The sequence below is a fragment of the Drosophila tropicalis genome, unplaced genomic scaffold, assembly GCF_018151085.1.
Source record: "Drosophila tropicalis isolate 14030-0801.00 unplaced genomic scaffold, ASM1815108v1 contig_820, whole genome shotgun sequence".
Classification (NCBI taxonomy): domain Eukaryota; kingdom Metazoa; phylum Arthropoda; class Insecta; order Diptera; family Drosophilidae; genus Drosophila; species Drosophila tropicalis.
The window spans coordinates 41,290-62,291 of NW_027173312.1; the positions used below are offsets into that span (position 1 = coordinate 41,290).

Below are 21,002 nucleotides of genomic sequence, written 5' to 3' on the forward strand. Positions count from 1 at the left end.
CCAAGGCATAATTGGCGTCATGTGGACTCCAAATCAAATCCAGCTGATTGTGCATCCAGAGGTCTCATGGCTGCGGACCTAAGGGACTTTCAGTTATGGTGGAATGGCCCGTCATGGATACTTGACGCTGATCAGTTTATTGTAAGGTTAAACAACTCACAAGTCTGTTTGGATGTTTCAGAAAAGAACATACAAAAGGAAGTCAAAATCAATTCTCTGACTGCATTAGTAAATGCAGCTCCTGATCATCCACTCGATCATCTTGTTCAACGAGTATCTTCATGGTTGGCGCTCGTTCATACGGTTGGCTATGTCCTACGCTTTCTACGGCGCACCAAGGGTCCATTTGGAGACAAATCACCGCGGCACGCATTGTATGCTTGTGCCACGCGCAAACCTGCTTTCAGGATGACTATAAATTGCTACTCGGAAATAAACCATTGCGAAGTCGATCTCAGCTGGCTAAACTCTCGCCAATGATCGACAAGGACGGATTACTCAGGGTTGGAGGACGCTTGCGCCACTCGCAATTGTCCACAGAGGCGAAACATCCAGTTTTGCTACCGAAATCTCATCGCATCACCAAGCTGGTACTTGAATACGAACACAGGGTTAACCTGCACCCTGGTGTCTCATCACCAGGAGTATCTTACCACATTGCAACAGCGTCCAAAGTGGACCACCACAGCACCAAATATATCAGTCGGAGATGTGGTACTTGTAAAGGAATCTAACACCCCACCAGCTCACTGGCATCTGGCGCTGATTCTCGAAGCCTACCCAGGCAAGGATCAATTGGTTCGAGCGGTCAGACTCAAGACCTCTTCAGGAGAATTAACTCGGCCAATCACCAAGGTTGCGGTATTGCCCCGTTCAGAAACTGTGTTTCAGGGCGGGCCGGGATGTTCATGAACGGATTGCGTTTATCGATAAGTCACATGTATTTATAAGAATCGACACATATAGAAGCATTGTACACACACACATATCTGTTTTGCTGCTGCGTCGGCGCTTTTCTCTCTTTTTCGTTCAGTAATAAATTGGCACTCAACTGATTCAGTAGCAAAGAATCACAAGGCAAAATTATACAATTAATTTTAAAGGTACAGTCCACTGCTAGACCAAATCACAACCCAAGACACATTTTTTTTTTATTTTTATTTATTTTTTTTTTATTTGCTATTTTGTGTCTAACCTTATCTGTAATGACCGGTTCACGTTTTTTCTTTTCAATTTTAAAGCCGAGAGTTACGTGAAATTGGAGACAAACAAGAAAAAGAGATACAAACAAGGGAAATATTAAAACGAGAGCAATCACAAGCCAGCCGATTAGCTTCTAGCTTTGTAGAACATCTTGATGGTCATCAGCTGTATGCTTCGTTATGGCGTTGCGATGATGATGGAAGAATTTTAATGCTTGTTGGTTCTCAAGCACAAGATTTAGCTGAGGAATATGATAAAGATATATTTGAAATAACCCAAGAAATATACAAACTTGGTATGGACCGATTTGCGGAACGGGAAAAGGAAATCCAGGATTTTTTAGAAAATCTTTATAACGGTCAAGAGGAATTACAGGCAATGGGACAAAAGGAAATAGAAGACTTTTTACAATTTAAAGATCGAATTTTTGAAGATGCCCGCCTTACTCACCGGCAATTAGAACAAAATATCATGCACGGAGAGGACGATGACTCTCCAGAAAATCTCAAGCTTTCAGATATTATTGACAAGCTAAATATACAATTTGAAGATTATATGAACGACATGTGGCAAACATTAATGTTACAGGAACTACATTTGCATGAGGCAATAGAGGTAAAAAAAAAATGTCCTTATTAAGCAATTAATAACACAAATTTTTGTTTATAGGAGTCGACAACGAATTTCCACCGTAGGTTATCAGAGCTTATGTCAAAATTTGTGGAACAGACTCAAGCCTTTTTTGTACAGCTCCGTGAAATAGCTGGCCATTTTTCAGAAAACATGACTGAAATTGTTACGAGATTTATATCTACAAAGCTTGCCCTTCAAGATTTTGAGGATGTGCCTATAGAACTTAAAGTATTTATGGACGACCGCGATGCAATTTTAAACCTCATAGCAGGAATGAAAGACTCGCATACGTTAAGAATTGATGAGCGTGAGGATCGCATGGCCACACGTAGCAAAGAGTTTATTGACCACATGATTGACAACTTATACATGTAAGTTTATTAATATAATGTTAAAAACTTTTTAAAAATTTGGAGCTATTTGTTCTATTATATTTATTAAGAGTATTTATATCCGTGTGAAACTGTCTGTCCATTCGTATGAACAACTAAACTATGGAGACTATCGGGGATAGAGTAACGAAATTTTCTATGTAGACTCAAATATCTAAATTAGAATAAAGTCATCTTTCGCCAGAAAATGAAAGGATTTTCTCAATAGCAATCAAACCCAAAAAATACTATAATAATAGGCGAAAGGCTTTCTTAAGACATTTGTCAGTCTGATAATGAATGTTTATTAATAGGTTTGGTCCAACTAATAGTATTACATTACAAATAAGAAAGTTGTCTGCATGGTTCTCCCATCAGCAGACTTTGCTAAACAAAGGGCAAAAACACTACTTCAACACTAAAACCAGTAGTGAACGGGTAGTGATTGGTGTATAGAGGATTGACACTACAGCAGTTCGGGCCAAAAAAAAAATTAAGTGCACTATTCAACATAAAGAATAATTAATCACGAAAAAAAGAAAAGAAAAATAAGGAAATTTAAATTAAAAGTACATAATTCTTTAAAATTTATACGTCTACTTGCTGCATATTTAGTAAAATTTTGGATATTTCGGTAAAGAGCTACAAACCAAATGGTGATTTATCTCATTATAGAGATCTAATGACGACCTTAAAGGGGAGGGCCGGTCTAGAGGACCTCCATATTCGCTATTAATTCCTTAGAAGTCTCAAAGATCGTTAGCTCGGATCCTGCTAGAAGTCAGCACACTCATTGTGAGGAACATTATATACACAAGAATAATGTCCCACACAACAAACAAGCTACAACAAACAAGATACAAACAGCCAGATACAAACACAAACCAAAATATAAGAGTGAGATCAGATGTGAATGATCAAATAAACAAGGCCAGCCGAACATTGCAGATCGAACCCCACGCAACCGCTGACGATTTCGTACAAGCGGGAAGATGCGTGGGAGACATAATGCGATAAGTTCGGTCGTATAAGAGCCAATACAAGAGGCCGACCGAATATTGCCGATCGAACCCCACGCAACCGCTGGCGATTTTCGTACAAGCGGGAAGATGCGTGGGAGACATAATGCGATAAGTTCGATCGTATAAGAGTATTTGGAACCCGGTTTGACTGCATAATTGCACACAAAAGGGGGCATTGGCCTACTTATGCAAATTAAGAGCACAGAGAGGCAAATATGAGTGCATGCATTAGAATACGCTGAATAAATGTACATGCATGTTCACACGTACACTATGCGTGAGGGAGAGTATCGATGACCAATAGCGTACTCTCTGCCTACGTCACGCTCATGAGAATGAAAGCAGTTAGATTGCGAGCAGCCAAAATCTGGTGAGCGAGAGAAAATGAAAGTGAGGGCCAAGCAAGCCCATGAGACGGGTGCGGGGTATGCATGCTTGGTATGAAGCAATGATGGTTTATGGAGGCGTGAGGGGAATATGCAAGCCGAAGGGGGAGGGATGAGGCCATGGGGAAGCCCTCTATCTGATGGATGCGAGATGCATATGAAAGTGTGTTCGCATGGGGATTTAAATAATACAATACGTTAAATTAATCAGGCTATTTATGTTTAAATGATAATTTTAGTTAATACAATTAGTATACATGTATGTAAATATCAATATTGAGCAAATATGGGTGAAATTGGGTATGACGAGTGAATCAAAGGGAGCGACGGGCGACGGCAGCGCTGGCAGAGAAAGCAGAGAGAATCAACGGGATACGAAGGGCGGCCAATAGAAAGGCGACGCCAATGCGTGAAAGTGATGGAAGCACGTAGATACAAGGGAGCGAGACAAGGACAAGGAAATAAATGGGCGCTCAGCCACAAAGAAGGTGGACATATGCGCAAGGGATTTACGGGACTTTCACCACGCATAGCAACAAGTGGATGCGTGGGTGAAAGCAGAGGGCCGATGGAAATGTACCAGCTGTATAGCGGTACTACACCAAGATATTCCTGAGGCCGGGGAATCTGCCTATATAAAGGCAATGCCCATCAAGCAGATCATCAAGTCATCAAGTCGTGATCAAGTAACAAGTAATTAAGGCCTTACGAGTAACCTTAAGAACTTATCAAGGAAACAAAAGGAGCAGAGGAAAAACAAGGAACTATACAGGCCTTACGAGTAACCTGTACAGTTTATTTCGACAGCAACAAATCCTTAAATAAGGATAGTAAGCACCGCACCCAAGCTAGAGTGAGTGGGAGAGAAGCCAAGCATTTCCAGGAGTATCCAAAGTCAGTGGTGGGCACGAGGATATATCCTACTGCCGGAAATTCCAGGATCTATATATCCTGACGATCACCAATTACTGAGGAACATCCTGCTTCGTGATAGTCGCTACGGGATGTATCCCAGAACCTAAAAGCGAAAGCCATCTCAACAAACAATAGCGAAAGGGGTGCAGAGGTGTGGAGCACCAACCAAGCGCAGGATACAGGCCGAGACAACGACCCGCAACGGTTGCAGGAGCAAAAGGAAGGCAAGAAGGGACGACGAGGGATTGCGAAGTGATTCGACAACGCTGTCCAAGCCCAGACCTACCGCAGAGAAACTCGTCATAACCAATCAAGCCCATAAAACGATCGCAAATAAACGTATTAAAAAACCCAAATCAATAAACAAAGCTGTTCTGATTTCACCGGGGCACAAAATAAATTTTGTTGTGCCGAACCTAGCCCACGAGATATTATAAATATCCCGAAGGACGAGAAAGGATCGTTACAACTGGCGCCCAACGTGCTATACTGGTGAAATTTAGAAAAACAATACAGTTTATAAATCAGAAAAAGATCAAAAATGGGAAAAGGATGGATTTACCACATGAAGAAGGAGGATTTGGTACAGACAGGCCAAAGGATCGGGATCGAGATAACCGGCACAGTGGAGGAAATGAGGAAACAGCTAGGCGAGTGGGTAGAAAGGAATGAAACGGACCCAGACTGGAAGGAGGAAATAAATAGATTGGAAACAAAGTACTCGAAAAATATAAAAATGAAAACAATAGCAAGCACATCAAAAACATGCGAAAGTGAGGCTGAGGAATTCCAAAAGATAAACATCGCCACACTAGCAATCCCACCATATTTACCACCAAGATGGGGAAGCGAAGGAGCCCTAGATAATGCAGAGACAAAGAGGGACATAAGGAGACAAACAATAGACCCCAAGAAAACGGCACCACATACAACAAACAAGACCACCGAATACGCCAAGGTGGCAAAACAAGTGAGGGAGTGGACATTCAGGTTCGACGGCAATTCCAGACCACTAGAGTTCATAGAACAGATCGAGTGGTCAGCAGACATGTATGGCATCGAACTGGACATGATCCCGAGAGCGATGCCAGAGCTGCTGAAAGATAGGGCACTCAAATGGTACGTCGCAAACAATAAGCAGTGGCGAACATGGAAGGAATTTGTTGAGGGCTTCAAGAAATATTTCTTGCCGAAAGGATTCTTCAACAAATTGGCTGATCAAGTGAAAAATCGCAAGCAAAACAGAAACGAGTACTTCAAGGACTATATGGTGGATATGCAAACATTGATGAGACCCCTAAAAATACCAGAGTACGAACAATTGGAGGTCATATTGGAAAATTGCACTCCAGATCTAAAAATATTCGTTCGGCCGCACAGGGTCAGAGATCTAGACGAGCTGATGCAGTTGGCAGAAGAACACGAGATGCTCGAACAAGAGCGATTCGAGTTCCATCGCGAAAACAATGCTCAAAGAACACATAACAACCAATCAAACCACAGAGGAGGAAATAATCACGGGCCACCAGTCACACAGTGCCGAAGATGCCAGGACAACAGCATGGAGAATCATTCGAGAGCAAACCAAGAAAACAAGAACGTCCGAGACGGAAAAGTCCTGAACCCGAATCAGGCGTGCCGCAGATGCGGGGGAGCCGGACACTGGGCCAGAGAATGCAACAATCAGAGACTCAATTTCTGCTGGCAGTGTGGAAAAGTGGGAAAAAGGACGAAAGAATGTTGTTGGAGCTCGGGAAACGAAAGGCGGTTCCAGCCTATCAGGGGCGAGCAGGGACCCAGCCAACAAGCTCCTCACCACTAATAGGCCAACTAGTAGAAGAAGAGGATCAATTGTCAGCGATTATCGAAGTAGCAGGAATACAGATGAAAGCGACAATTGACTCCGGAGCCACGAGTAGCTTTATCAGCAAACAGATATTGGAAACAGTGAGGAATAAGGGAAAATGGGAGAACACACACAAACAGGTATACATGGCAGACGGAAAAGTGCGAGACATTGAAGAGCAATGGACAGGATGCGTGAGATTCGGACACAAGGAAATCCACATGCCATTTCTGGTCATGCCAGAAGGAATGGATGCGCTAATATTGGGGTGGAATTTCCTCCGGATTATGAACACAGAAATATCGTGCGGTGGCCACAAAGTGCGAATACCGACAATGAGTTAGAATAGTATGGGCGGGACAAAATAGGTATAGGATTAGGATAGCTCAGGGGGTAGTTCGAGTATATAGAGAAAGGAGAACATAGTAAGTAGAATAAGTAGGCGTAATGAGGGTATAATAAGTAGGATAATTAGATATAAGTAGATAAAAAAAAAAAAAAAAAAGATGCGGAACGGGCCAAATATAAGAAAAAAAAAACAACAATGGAAAAGATGCCCTAATCCGCCAGCATTTAACGAAAAGATACTCAGTAATCGCCAACATTAGAAGATGCCAAATGGCCAATAAAAGATGCGAGCCGAGTCCAAAAGAAAAATATCCCCAAAAACAAGCAAAACACATGCAAAATAAAAAAAAAAAAAAAACTACAAAGGCAGAACACAAAAATGCACAAGGACGAAAATGGAAAAATACACACGCAGGAAACAAACACAACAAACACACGCAGGAAACAAACACAACAAACACATGCAGAAAACAAACAAGGTACAAGGGACAGGGGAGGGCAAATCCCTCCCGAAGAAGGGGGAGTGTGAGGAACATTATATACACAAGAATAATGTCCCACACAACAAACAAGCTACAACAAACAAGATACAAACAGCCAGATACAAACACAAACCAAAATATAAGAGTGAGATCAGATGTGAATGATCAAATAAACAAGGCCAGCCGAACATTGCAGATCGAACCCCACGCAACCGCTGACGATTTCGTACAAGCGGGAAGATGCGTGGGAGACATAATGCGATAAGTTCGGTCGTATAAGAGCCAATACAAGAGGCCGACCGAATATTGCCGATCGAACCCCACGCAACCGCTGGCGATTTTCGTACAAGCGGGAAGATGCGTGGGAGACATAATGCGATAAGTTCGATCGTATAAGAGTATTTGGAACCCGGTTTGACTGCATAATTGCACACAAAAGGGGGCATTGGCCTACTTATGCAAATTAAGAGCACAGAGAGGCAAATATGAGTGCATGCATTAGAATACGCTGAATAAATGTACATGCATGTTCACACGTACACTATGCGTGAGGGAGAGTATCGATGACCAATAGCGTACTCTCTGCCTACGTCACGCTCATGAGAATGAAAGCAGTTAGATTGCGAGCAGCCAAAATCTGGTGAGCGAGAGAAAATGAAAGTGAGGGCCAAGCAAGCCCATGAGACGGGTGCGGGGTATGCATGCTTGGTATGAAGCAATGATGGTTTATGGAGGCGTGAGGGGAATATGCAAGCCGAAGGGGGAGGGATGAGGCCATGGGGAAGCCCTCTATCTGATGGATGCGAGATGCATATGAAAGTGTGTTCGCATGGGGATTTAAATAATACAATACGTTAAATTAATCAGGCTATTTATGTTTAAATGATAATTTTAGTTAATACAATTAGTATACATGTATGTAAATATCAATATTGAGCAAATATGGGTGAAATTGGGTATGACGAGTGAATCAAAGGGAGCGACGGGCGACGGCAGCGCTGGCAGAGAAAGCAGAGAGAATCAACGGGATACGAAGGGCGGCCAATAGAAAGGCGACGCCAATGCGTGAAAGTGATGGAAGCACGTAGATACAAGGGAGCGAGACAAGGACAAGGAAATAAATGGGCGCTCAGCCACAAAGAAGGTGGACATATGCGCAAGGGATTTACGGGACTTTCACCACGCATAGCAACAAGTGGATGCGTGGGTGAAAGCAGAGGGCCGATGGAAATGTACCAGCTGTATAGCGGTACTACACCAAGATATTCCTGAGGCCGGGGAATCTGCCTATATAAAGGCAATGCCCATCAAGCAGATCATCAAGTCATCAAGTCGTGATCAAGTAACAAGTAATTAAGGCCTTACGAGTAACCTTAAGAACTTATCAAGGAAACAAAAGGAGCAGAGGAAAAACAAGGAACTATACAGGCCTTACGAGTAACCTGTACAGTTTATTTCGACAGCAACAAATCCTTAAATAAGGATAGTAAGCACCGCACCCAAGCTAGAGTGAGTGGGAGAGAAGCCAAGCATTTCCAGGAGTATCCAAAGTCAGTGGTAGGCACGAGGATATATCCTACTGCCGGAAATTCCAGGATCTATATATCCTGACGATCACCAATTACTGAGGAACATCCTGCTTCGTGATAGTCGCTACGGGATGTATCCCAGAACCTAAAAGCGAAAGCCATCTCAACAAACAATAGCGAAAGGGGTGCAGAGGTGTGGAGCACCAACCAAGCGCAGGATACAGGCCGAGACAACGACCCGCAACGGTTGCAGGAGCAAAAGGAAGGCAAGAAGGGACGACGAGGGATTGCGAAGTGATTCGACAACGCTGTCCAAGCCCAGACCTACCGCAGAGAAACTCGTCATAACCAATCAAGCCCATAAAACGATCGCAAATAAACGTATTAAAAAACCCAAATCAATAAACAAAGCTGTTCTGATTTCACCGGGGCACAAAATAAATTTTGTTGTGCCGAACCTAGCCCACGAGATATTATAAATATCCCGAAGGACGAGAAAGGATCGTTACATCATACTTGGACACTTTTGGGCGCCAAACTCTTTTCTATCGCAGGAGGGTGATTATATACATTAAATCAGTCTCAATTTATTAACCTCGGCCCCAATTTAAAAGAGTCTCTCTACCGCAATAAGCCACCACCTGTCACATTCGGCTTCGTAAAATTTCCAGGCAATTGACAAACGAATTTCTGCGAAAACTATTAAATTGACCTATACAGTCGTCACAACCCATTTTATAACACTGCACCTTGGTCTTTCTTGTAGCTTGCCAGTACCTTTAGGCTTGAATTTTTATGCGACTCTATAAAGTTTCAAGTTAATCAGAATAATTCGACCCCGAAGAAAATGTATGCCTACAAACCAAAAGCGAATTGTAACTGCATAAAGCGAAAGAAAGCAAGCATTATAACTCCAAAGTCAATTTTTTTTCTTAGTCCGAAAAGCGGCAGCAGAAATACATGTGGGGTTTTATTTACGATAAACTCTGGTGCACGACTATAGCCGCACCCTGTTTTTTCTCAAAAACTCAACGAATAGACATAAAAGAAATCTAAAACTACCGTTAGATAAAGCATGAAGAAAGATGTAGAAATAAATAATAAAAACAACAGCATTCGCACAAAATAACTGTAATTTTTCACATTTAGTTTTGTTCTAAGTGCATAACTATAGCCGCACTTTTCATTTTAGACCTCTGTAATCAATTTGGGACGTTGTTTTCATGAAATCGGTCGTGAATAATTAGCTGCGGAGATTTTAATCAATATGCCAAAAGGATCGGTCCTCTCAGATTTTGAAAAAGGACAAATTCTTGCTCTCATGAGAAGAATTTTTCGTTTCGTGAAATTGCCAGAAAAATTGGTAGATCGGTAACTTTTATAAAAATCAGTTCGAATATGGACAAAACAGAACAGGTGGACCGAAATCCAAAATAAATTCGCGTGCCCAGCCTCTTCTGGAGCGTGCTGCAAGCAACTCCTTGCTTACAGCTAATGAGTTAGCTGCTGAATGTGGCCTAAAAGTGTCCCGATGGACGGTTGCACGAGCATTAAAAAGTCTCCCGTTATTATGAGACAAAAAATAAAAGTGGCTTCCAATTTATTGCAAAGAGACGCGGGTGAAGTTCGCTAGAGACAATATGTCAACTGATTGGAAAAAGGTAGAGGATTTGTTTTCTGATAAAAAGATACTAATTTTATATTTTAGATAATTTTTTCGGATGAGAAAAATTTAATTTGGATGGTCCGGACGGATTCTCATATTATTGGAGAGATTTAAGAAAACCTGTCTATTTCTCGAAGAGAAATTTCGGTGGAGGATCTCTCACGGTATGGGCTGCTTTCTGTGAGTCAGGATGCTTGGAGGATTCCCACCACTCATATGAACTCCAGAGAGTATATCGATTTACTAAAAATGAATCTTCTACCGTTCCTTCGCGCACAACGAGAAGATTCATTTGTTTTCCAGCAGGATAACGCATCAGTGCACGTCAGCCGGGAGACCCGGTCAAGGCTTGATGAGAATGAAATTACACCATTGATGTGGCCGGCATGTTCTCCAGACATGAATCCTTTGGAGAACTTGTGGGCTTTACTAGTGCGTAGAATTTATGCCCGTAACACTAAATTTAGCAATGTTCATAGCCTTAAACTGGCTATTATTAAAGAATGGGACAATATCTCCCAATTAGATATAAGTAATTTGATTAACTCCATGCCAAATCGTATTTTTGAACTTATTTCAGTTAAAGGGTGTTACACACATAATTAATATAAAAAATGAAAAGTGCGGCTATAGTTATGCACTTAGAACAAAACGAAATGTGAAAAATTACAGTTATTTTGTGCGAATGTTGTTGTTTTTATTATTTATTTCTACATCTTGCTTCACGCTTTATCTAACGGTAGTTTTAGATTTCTTCTATGTCTTTATTCGTTTTTGAGTTATAAGAAAAAACAGGGTGCGGATATAGTCGTGCACCAGAGTTTATAATTATAGTCTACGGGGTTTACATGAAAATAGTACTTATTAGAGATTACACTATGCTTAATGACAATCGACGTTTGGCTCGGCTCGACTTTGGCGTCCGTCTATGACGCTTCGACTTTTTGCGCCCGACTTTGGCGCTCGACTTTTAGTGTCCGATTTGACACACGACTTATAGCACCCGTCTATGGTAGTCGACTTTTAGTGTCCAGCTTTGACACTCGACTTATACTACCCGTCTATGGTACTCGACTTGACCTTGCATACGAATATGACGCATGACCTCAAGACCCGTCTTGTTCGACGCGCAAAAACCAACTCTCGTCGTAATCTCTAATTCGTTCGTCATCCATCTTGATCGTCTTTTTCTTACACGTTCACATTCTCTCTTTGATCGTCGTCTCGTCTCTCGTATTCGTGTAGAGTCGGATGATGCACATCGCAAATGCACATCCCACATTAATTTATTATACCATATGCAAAGAGTCACATTATCGCTGTAATCTAAACTACGCCATTGTAGGGCCCCTTTTCATTTTTACTTTTATTTTTGATAAGCACATTAAATATCCCAACATCAAAACTAACTGTAGTTCTTTTTTTCTGATAGTCAATACTTACGATCGACGCCTTCCTCTCTTTATAGCTACCGTCTTGATGTGGCTGCAGCGTCACCGCGTCGCCGAGAGAGAACAACCTCCCGACAGATGACGCTGCGCTGCAACCGACGCTAACGAGAGAATGAGACCAAGACCATGAGAAAATCGAAAGTGAAAGGGAGAGACGGCGATCGAGACGCGTGCCAAAGCACAAGACGCATCGTATGTTTTCACCGTTAGGACATAAGTAGGCACAGCAAGGGTGGGTGAACAGAGAGTTAGAATTAGGAGAAAATCACTTCGCCAGTGACCACGAGAGTGCAAAGTTGAACAAGTGAAACCAACAGCAGGAGTAAAAGAAACAGTGCCCTAAAAGAAAAAGATCATCAAGTGAAATCCAGGATTAGCAGGTGAGCCCATGTTCTAAGATCCTCTTTTTTTTTTTGGTTGAGTGCGGAGTGGACCCAAATTACAAAAGATGTTTAGAATTAGTTAATTATCAATAAACTCTATACTATTATCGTTTAACACACCCAGCATTATTTTTTTTTTTTTTGTTACCAAATTTATGTCTTCCCTTTCCCTTTCCTTTTCCTTGGCCACCTAACTATTTGAGTGGAGCCCAAGGGTCAGCGGACTTACGCAGGATGAATTATTCTCCTGCAGACGAAGTCAGTCGCTGATCTCCAGGCTCAGTCACTCAAGCTGAAGAGGCACCGGATTTTGGCAAAGCGAGCTTCGCTTGGCAGACGAGATCAGTCGTTGCAGTTCCTCTTTACCATCGCTTTCTAATAACCCCACTAACATTTCCTTTCAAGCCTTCCTTTCCCAACGGCAACTGATCTTGGCCAAGCGGGCTTCGCTTGGCAGACAAGATCAGTCGTTGCTACTCCTCTTGGACTCTCCTCCTACCCAGTCTCAGTCTCATATCCTAATACTCATCAAGGTCTCCAGATCAAATAAATGTTCTGTAGACGGGACTCTGGGACTGAGAACTGTACCCCAGCCAGAGCTTCCTTACAGATGGCGCGAATTAAGATTGAGTCTGTTCTGGTTGAGTGTTAAATCAAGACTGCTTTATTGAATAAAATCATATTCTGGTTTGGCTTACATCTAAGTGTTTATAATGTTTTCTTCTGGTCACTTTTCTTGTGACACTCTATGTTTAGGGGAAACTGTCACTTATCTTGTGACACTCTATGTTTAGGGAACTTGTCACTTATCTTGTGACACTCTATGTTTAATGGAATGGTATTGTTTATGTTTACATTAATGTGGAGTGTAGACCTCTTGGGTCGGCTGTTATAGGAAGTGTTGCTAATGGCATAACTCCTCCCCTCTGAGAGTATGAATTCTCCTGAATTCTGTTTACATTAATGTTTATATTTTTCTTTTTACAGTATATATGTATATAAATGGATAAACATATAATAATAATAATAAAAAGTGTTAAAAATATGCCATTTGTCATTTTCTTTTCGTATTTAAGTTCTGTGATTTCTTTTAAATTGTCAAAATTATCTATTGTTACATGATCAAAGTTAATTGTGTTTTTATAGGTTTGATTCAATAGTTCTGTTGGATAAAAAAATTTTTCGTGAAATTCTGTTTTTTCGTTAAAAAATATTTCATTTAGAATTTGAATTTTACAGTTACCGAATTGAATTAAGTTACTTCCCTTAAGTATAATATTTCTTTTATCGCAATTTTGATATATTTTTGTATTCTTGGCATTTTTGATTATAATTGTATCATCGTCAATTTCTTCGATACTCGTTATATTGTTGAATATAAATTTGCAATTATTATTAATGGTACAACTTTTACTTAATTTTAATTCTTTTTAAAATTTTGTTGGGTTCATATGTAAATGTTTTATTATTTATTTCTACAATTAACTGATTTTCTTGGTCTATTTGTATATAATCTATATTTGGTATAGGAATAATTAACTTGACATCTATGGTTATAAATGATTTTGGGATTTTAATTGCGATTATGATGCAATTATTCTTATATTTTAAAATGCCCATACGGATTAGCTTTAATTTATAAAAATCAATGTCAAATTTATTTATTTCCTCTTCTGATAAAATTTCTGGTACGATTATATTATTTTTTGCTGATGCTATGTTTTCCTGAATATAATTTATTTTGAATTCTATATTTTTTAATTTCCCCATTTGGTCATTATGAAGTATTTTCATTTCTATTTCTTGATTTTGATTGTCCATGCTTGTAAGTATGTCCTTGATTATTGTTCTGTCTTGTTTAATTGTTTCTGCTAAGTTGTGTATTGTTTTATTAAAATGTGTATTTATAACAATTTGTTGGTTCATGTCTTGTATAATATTATGGTTGTTTTGGTCAATATTGTTAAGGTGATCTAAAATATCTGTTCTATCTTCATCATCCATAATTCCAAAAAGCCATTTGTATGTTGTTCCTACAATATTTAACATTCCTCTTTTTATTCTGTTGTTTGGGGTTATGGATTTTATTTTAGCTCTAATTAGATTTATTTCGGCTAATAGCTCCTTTTTTCCTGTGATGTTAAAATGTTTAATGTTTGTCTCCATTTGATTTATTATAATATTTAAAGGGTCGATATTAATAATGTGTAGTATAATTACTGTTTCATTAACTATTTCCGTGGAATAAGTTTGTATAGGTGCATATCCTGCATTTGATTGAATTGGTTCAATTTGTAATCTGCCTTGAACACACATTATAACGTAAAAAATTATGAAAATCTGAGGATAAGAGAAAAAAAAATTTTTTTGTTTCAAGGATGTCAATCTGTATTTTGTTGGAAATTAATTTTTTCCTGCTTTGACGGTCTTTTTATATTACATGGATGAATATTATTTAATGTTGTAATTCTAAAATAAGGTTCATCCTTATGCCTAACTCGTTTATAGTTTTTAATTGGTCCTTCCTGTCTTTCCTCCTCATAATCTTCTCTTGTATTATTTTGTTTGCTTAAAATTTTTTTCTTTGTGCTTGATAATAGTGTTTTTTAGTTTTTCCTCATCTTCTATGTTTTTTGCATAATTTGGTGTACATTTTATTGTAGAGTGATAACGGTTATTATAAGCTGTTATTGCTAATTGCATTTTGGATGAAATTGATAAATCATCATCTATTCCTGCTATTATTTCAATGAGAGTAGAATGTAGTCTTTCTATGTCTGCATTTCCTGTATGTGAATTTGGCTTTGTATAATGGATTTCTATTTGTTCTTGGTTTAAGTATTGTTTTATCTGTTCTGATCGAAATTCATTATCCATTATTATTTTATGTGGCTTATTGAATTTGGCAAAGTGTTCAATCATAATTTCCATTTTAGTTTTCCAGTTTCTATCTGTTATATTATAAGCGACTGCGAATTTTGTGAGCTTGTCTATGATTGTAACAAACGATTTATGTTTTATATGAAATATGTCTAAATGTATAATTTGATTTTTAACATCCGGTGTTTCTGTGAATTGAAACTTAGGTTTGATTGGTTTTCTGTCATATTTAATTTCCTTACATTTTTTACAATTTGAAATTATCAACTGAATATGGTCTCTTAGCTTTGGAAAATATATTTTGTTCTTTAACGAATTAAAAGCTTCATTTATTCCGCTATGTAATGAATCTTTGGTGTGGTAAATAGCTATTTGTTTGTGTAACTCTTCCTCGCTTGAAATTTCCTGAGCTCTCTTAGTACATTTAAAAAATTTTATATTATTACAGTGTGAAAAAATGTTCATTAAGATACATTGTATCTTATAATATTCTGAGTCTGGAACTTCTGAAAAAATTCCTACTGTTCCTTTATTTATATTATTTTGCATTTTGATTTCGATTTCAATTTCTGTTTCTGCTGGGCTTACTTCTATTATTTTTCTACCATGCTGAATATTAATATTGTCCGTTGTTGTATAAGTTACTATTATCTGAGTTTTATATTTGTTTACAATATCGTCTTTTATATAGAAATTTGTAAATCCTCCTTCCTCTGCTGAATGCTGTGTATCTGATAGTTCAAAGTTTGACTCATTTGTTTTATCCTTGTTTATTAGTTCAGCTGTTTCCTGTCTACTTAAAAAGTCTGCCACTTTATTGTCTTTTCCTTTCAAATATATTATGTCATAATCGAATTCTTGTAATTTTAAAATCCATCTTTGGTGTCTTGCTGTCATTTCTTTCCCTTTGTATTTTGAGTTTAGATATTTTATCGGAGCATGATCTGTTCTAATTTGGAATTTATTACCTATCAAATAGTGTCTAAAATAGTTTACTGCATGTATAATGGATAAAAATTCTTTATCAATTGTACTGTAATTTTTTTCATGTTTATTTAAAGTTCTTGAAAGGAATGCAACTGGTTGCTCTTGTTGAGACAATACTGCACCTATTGCGAAGTCACTGGCATCTGTTGTAATGGTAAATGGTTTATCAAACTCTGGATATTTTAAGATTGGATGTGAGCTTATAAGTGTTTTAAGGTTTTCAAAGGCATCTATAAACTGTGGGTCATTTGTATTAATTTGTGTGCCTTTTTGTAAATATCTGATCATTGGGTAAGCTATTTTGGCATAGTCCTTAATAAATTTTCTGTAAAATCCTGTCATACCAAGAAATCCTTTCAATTGCTTTTCTGTTTTAGGTAGCTGCATTGCTTTTATTGCTTCTATTTTATGTGGATTGGGTTTAATCCCTTCCTTTGTGAGAAATATTCAGTATATTGTTTCATGAAGGAACATTTGTCTGGTTGAATTTTTAAGTTATGATTTCTAAGTATTTTGAAAATGTTTCCTAAAGCAATCTTATGTTCCTCAAGTGTTGTTGAAAATATCAAAATATCGTCCATGTATACAACACAACTTTTGTTTATATAATCCCTCAGTATTTCATTCATTAAACGTTGAAATGTGGCTGGGGCATTCTAACATATTCATATAAACCCATTGGTGAAATGAATGCTGTTTTCTCTATATCTTCTTCTGCCATTAAAATTTGGTGATAGCCTTTTGCTAAATCTAATGTAGTAAAATATTGGGCTTTACCGAGTTTGTCTAATACAGCGTCCATGATAGGTATTGGGTACTTATCTGGAACGGTTACTTGGTTTAAACGCCTATAGTATACACAAATAAGATACTTTTGAATTCCAGAGCTATCTCTTTTTTTAGGTATGACACATATTGGAGAACTATATTTGCTTTTGCTTTTTCTTATAATTCCATTGTTTTCCATGTAAATTATTTGTTTCTTTATTTCTTCTTCATATTTTGGGAGACCCGATAGAGTTTTGAATTAATAGGTTGGTCTGTAGTAGTTTTTATGCTATGAACTATAGTGTTAGTATTGGTTAAGTGATCCCCTTCTTTGAAACATAACTTTTCGTACTTTTTTGAAAGCTTTCTTATTATTTGTTCTTCCTCAGTATTGAGTTCTTTTAACTTAAGATCATCAATTTCACTTACTTCCATTACGCAAACATCTTCTGATTGTTTGGAAAGGAATGGAATTTCGACCCCATTGTTAAGTTTAATAATTTTGTTTTGAAAATCAATATTTGCAAAATTCCTTTGAATGAAGTCCATGCCCAATAGAAAATCATATGATTTTTCCAGGGGCATAGCCACCCATTTTGTTCTTGCATAATTTATATATTTAAACTCCCTTGGCACTTTTGTTTTCACTAAGTAACTGTCACTTTCTATTTTTCCCTTTATCGTATGTATGGTTTTTGAATATTTTTCAATTATTTTGTATTTGGAATTATGTACATTAGTTGTGTTTAAAATGCTTATGGTTGATCCTGTATCTACCAAAATAATATAAGTATCTTCCTCTATTGTTCCTTTTATAAAAAATTTTTTTTCATCCGAGGCTAGTTGGTAAAAAACTCTTGATTATCTGTGCTGTTTACTACTTCCTCATTTATATTATCTACACTCATTGCTTCTGCTGGTGGTTGCTGATAATTTTGTGGTTGCTGATAATTTTGATTTTGTCTTACGTTCTGACTCTGTTGTCTATTCGGATTTTGATACTGTCTAATATTTTGACTCTGTTGTCTATTGGGATTTTGAGACTGTTTTACATTTTGACTCTGTTCAGTATTTTGGTTTGTATTTTTATTGGTTGTCTGTTTGTTATATGTACTATGGTCATTGTCATTTTTGGTTAATAATAGTTTTTTATTTAAATTTCCATAATTCAGACCAATATAATTTGCAAGTTCAATTCTTATATCTGTTAATGTTGTTTTATTCATTAAGGCAATGGCCATTGGACCACAAGATAATTCTTTTACTCTTTGAATTAAGAGACCACTTAATATGTCAACTAATCTGCTATTGTTTTCAAAGACCGAAAAATCAGTAATTTCCTCAACAATTGCTCTTACTTTAAAATCAAGATCTCGAACGGTAGTTACCCTTAAGTTATTAATTTTTCTGGTTAGACCCATTTGATCCGTTCTTGGGCGATAATGATGTCGAAGACGAGTTTTGCAATCAGCCCAAGATGTAGGGGGTTAATATTAAGCATAGTTCTTGCCTGACCTTGAATTTTGGTGTTGAATATAACAGTGAAGACCTGGTCGTTATCATCATACTCCTCCATGATTTGGTTGACTGCCGAAATGAAGCCATGTAACGTTCCCTCCTGTCCAGTGAACACCGGCAAGTACCTTGTTTCCCTTCTCGATGCTGTTTCTCTCCCTTGTTGTTGGATTAGAATGCATCTCTTGATTGGATATTATTATTGATGTTAGCATTTGAATGCATTGTTGTATTTCGTTAATTTGTGCCATTTTAATGGTGTATGTTTTATTGTTTCGTTAACTTTTTTTTTTTTTTTTTTTTTTTTTAAGTTTCCACAATAATTCTGTTTGTTTGCACAAAGTGTTTTTACAATATTATATTGTTTCGTTATTTGTCACAAAATGTTTTTATAATATTATATTGTTTCGTTGGCCTAGATTTTCTCCAAGGTTTCCACAATATATATATTTTATTTTGTCACTAAATGTTTTGTTTTCCACAGTATTATATTGTTTCGTTATCTTTGATTGCGTTCAAAGTTTCCACAATATTTTAGCTGTGAACTCGAGTACCGACTGCGCCAATTAAGATTGAGTCTGTTCTGGTTGAGTGTTAAATCAAGACTGCTTTATTGAATAAAATCATATTCTGGTTTGGCTTACATCTAAGTGTTTATAATGTTTTCTTCTGGTCACTTTTCTTGTGACACTCTATGTTTAGGGAAACTGTCACTTATCTTGTGACACTCTATGTTTAGGGAACTTGTCACTTATCTTGTGACACTCTATGTTTAATGGAATGGTATTGTTTATGTTTACATTAATGTGGAGTGTAGACCTCTTGGGTCGGCTGTTATAGGAAGTGTTGCTAATGGCATAACTCGCGCGAGCAGGCACCTTGATGAGTATTTTGAGGGAAATGTTAAATTATATATATATGTATGCACATTTATAGATATATATATATATATATATAGATATATATGTGTCCACACAAGAGTGAAAATTTTATACGTATGCATATTCATTAATATATATGTAGGAACCGTTGATGCACCGATACACAATAAAAGAACCAGAAGCGGTCATCGTTTCTAAAGGCAGTTGTAGTGCTAAGCCTCACAAAATAATGAAAGACGGTCACACAAGACTTGGAAGTTTGCAACGACAGCGAGCACACGTTTCGGGACAGACCTGCAGTCAGTTTGATTTTTGTTTAAGCCATAAGAAAATTAATTGTATTTGGGCTGTGTTAACTGCTGGAGAAGTGTACAGCGGTTAGCCACGGCAACGAAGCTTGAATTCTACAGAGACTAGCGTTGAGTTTTAGGAGTGAACTGCGTTAGTGGTGGCGGTGGACATCTGGTGGTAACGGCGTAAGCAACAGAAACTGAGTTAGCTACTGGAGAAGTGTACAGTGGTTAGCCAGGGTTGGAGAAAACGGAATTTGGATTTCTCCAGAAACTAGCGTTGAGTTCTAGGAGTGAACTGCGTTAGTGGTGGCGGAGAACAACAGAGCCTAGCGTTGAGTTCTAGGAGTGAACTGCGTTAGTGGTGGCGGAGAACAAAAGAGACTGGCGTTGAGTTCTAGGAGTGAACTGCGTAAGTACTGGCGGAGAACTACGGGGACTAGCGTTGAGTTCTAGGAGTGAACTGCGTTAGTGCTGGCGGAGAACAACAGAGACTATCGTTGAGTTCTAGGAGTGAACTGTGTTAGTACTGGCGGAGAGCAACAGAGACTGGCGTTAAGTTCTAGGAGTGAACTGCGTTAGTGCTGGCGATGAACAACAGAGACTATCGTTGAGTTCTAGGAGATAACTGCGTTAGTGGTGGCGGTGTGATCAACGATTGGCAGTGGCAACAAGTTTCGATATTGGATAGTGCAGGAGGAGAATTTCCGAAGGAATTTGGCTATAAGGCTATTAAACATCGAAAAGGACTACAAAGCAGAGCTACGTGGGACGAACGAGAGACAGGAAAAGCGTATGTTTATCAGATCTAGCGAAAACTGATAACAAATTTCAAAGCTAGAAAACAGTACTAACATAGTATATTAAGTCCTTGTAATTAAGATGGAGCTTGCAAAGATTCTGGCTCTAAGCGTGGTTGCTTTGCGATCGAAATTATCCGAACTAGCGCTGCCTACAACTGGCAGGAAACGGGATTTGCAGAATAGGTTACTTACCCATTATGGTTTGCAGCAGGAAAATGAGTAATCAGATGATCAGTCAGTGGTAACAGCGAACGGGGAAGTAGATATTGCAGAAGAAAACGTAGCTAGACCCGAGAGATCTTGGTTTACTTTGAAAGATGTCGAAGACAGTGTTTTACAGTTTTCAGGTTCAGATATTCCTAACATTTCTCATTATTTTATTTTTATTCTATCTAAATGTACTGTTTGCTTTTTTATCATCAGTTATTACTATATTATTGTTAGGATCTATGCTCTGTATTTTACATTTCCCTATGTATTTGTTTTCCAATTTATGTCCTGTATCATTTTTTAAAAGTATTTCTTGTCCTTCAGTTAGCGATACTTTTTTTGTGTTTTTATCATATGTTTCTTTTTGTAATGCTTTAAATTTTTCGATAAGCAGTTTCGCTCTATTTTGTGTTATTTGTAGTTTAAATTTTAT

General features: G+C 38.0%; 1 protein-coding gene across 1 annotated transcript; it reads left to right on the forward strand.

Moving 5' to 3' along the window:
• The first annotated feature begins 232 nt into the window (after positions 1 to 232).
• LOC137580165 (dynein regulatory complex subunit 3-like) lies at positions 233 to 12,001 on the forward strand. Its single transcript, XM_068294088.1, has 5 exons — positions 233 to 374; positions 611 to 884; positions 1,242 to 1,818; positions 1,873 to 2,207; positions 11,870 to 12,001. The coding sequence occupies exons 1-5, from the start codon at positions 233 to 235 to the stop codon at positions 11,955 to 11,957; spliced, it is 1,416 nt and encodes a 471-aa protein (XP_068150189.1). The 3' UTR covers positions 11,958 to 12,001.
• Positions 12,002 to 21,002: the final 9,001 nt, after the last annotated feature.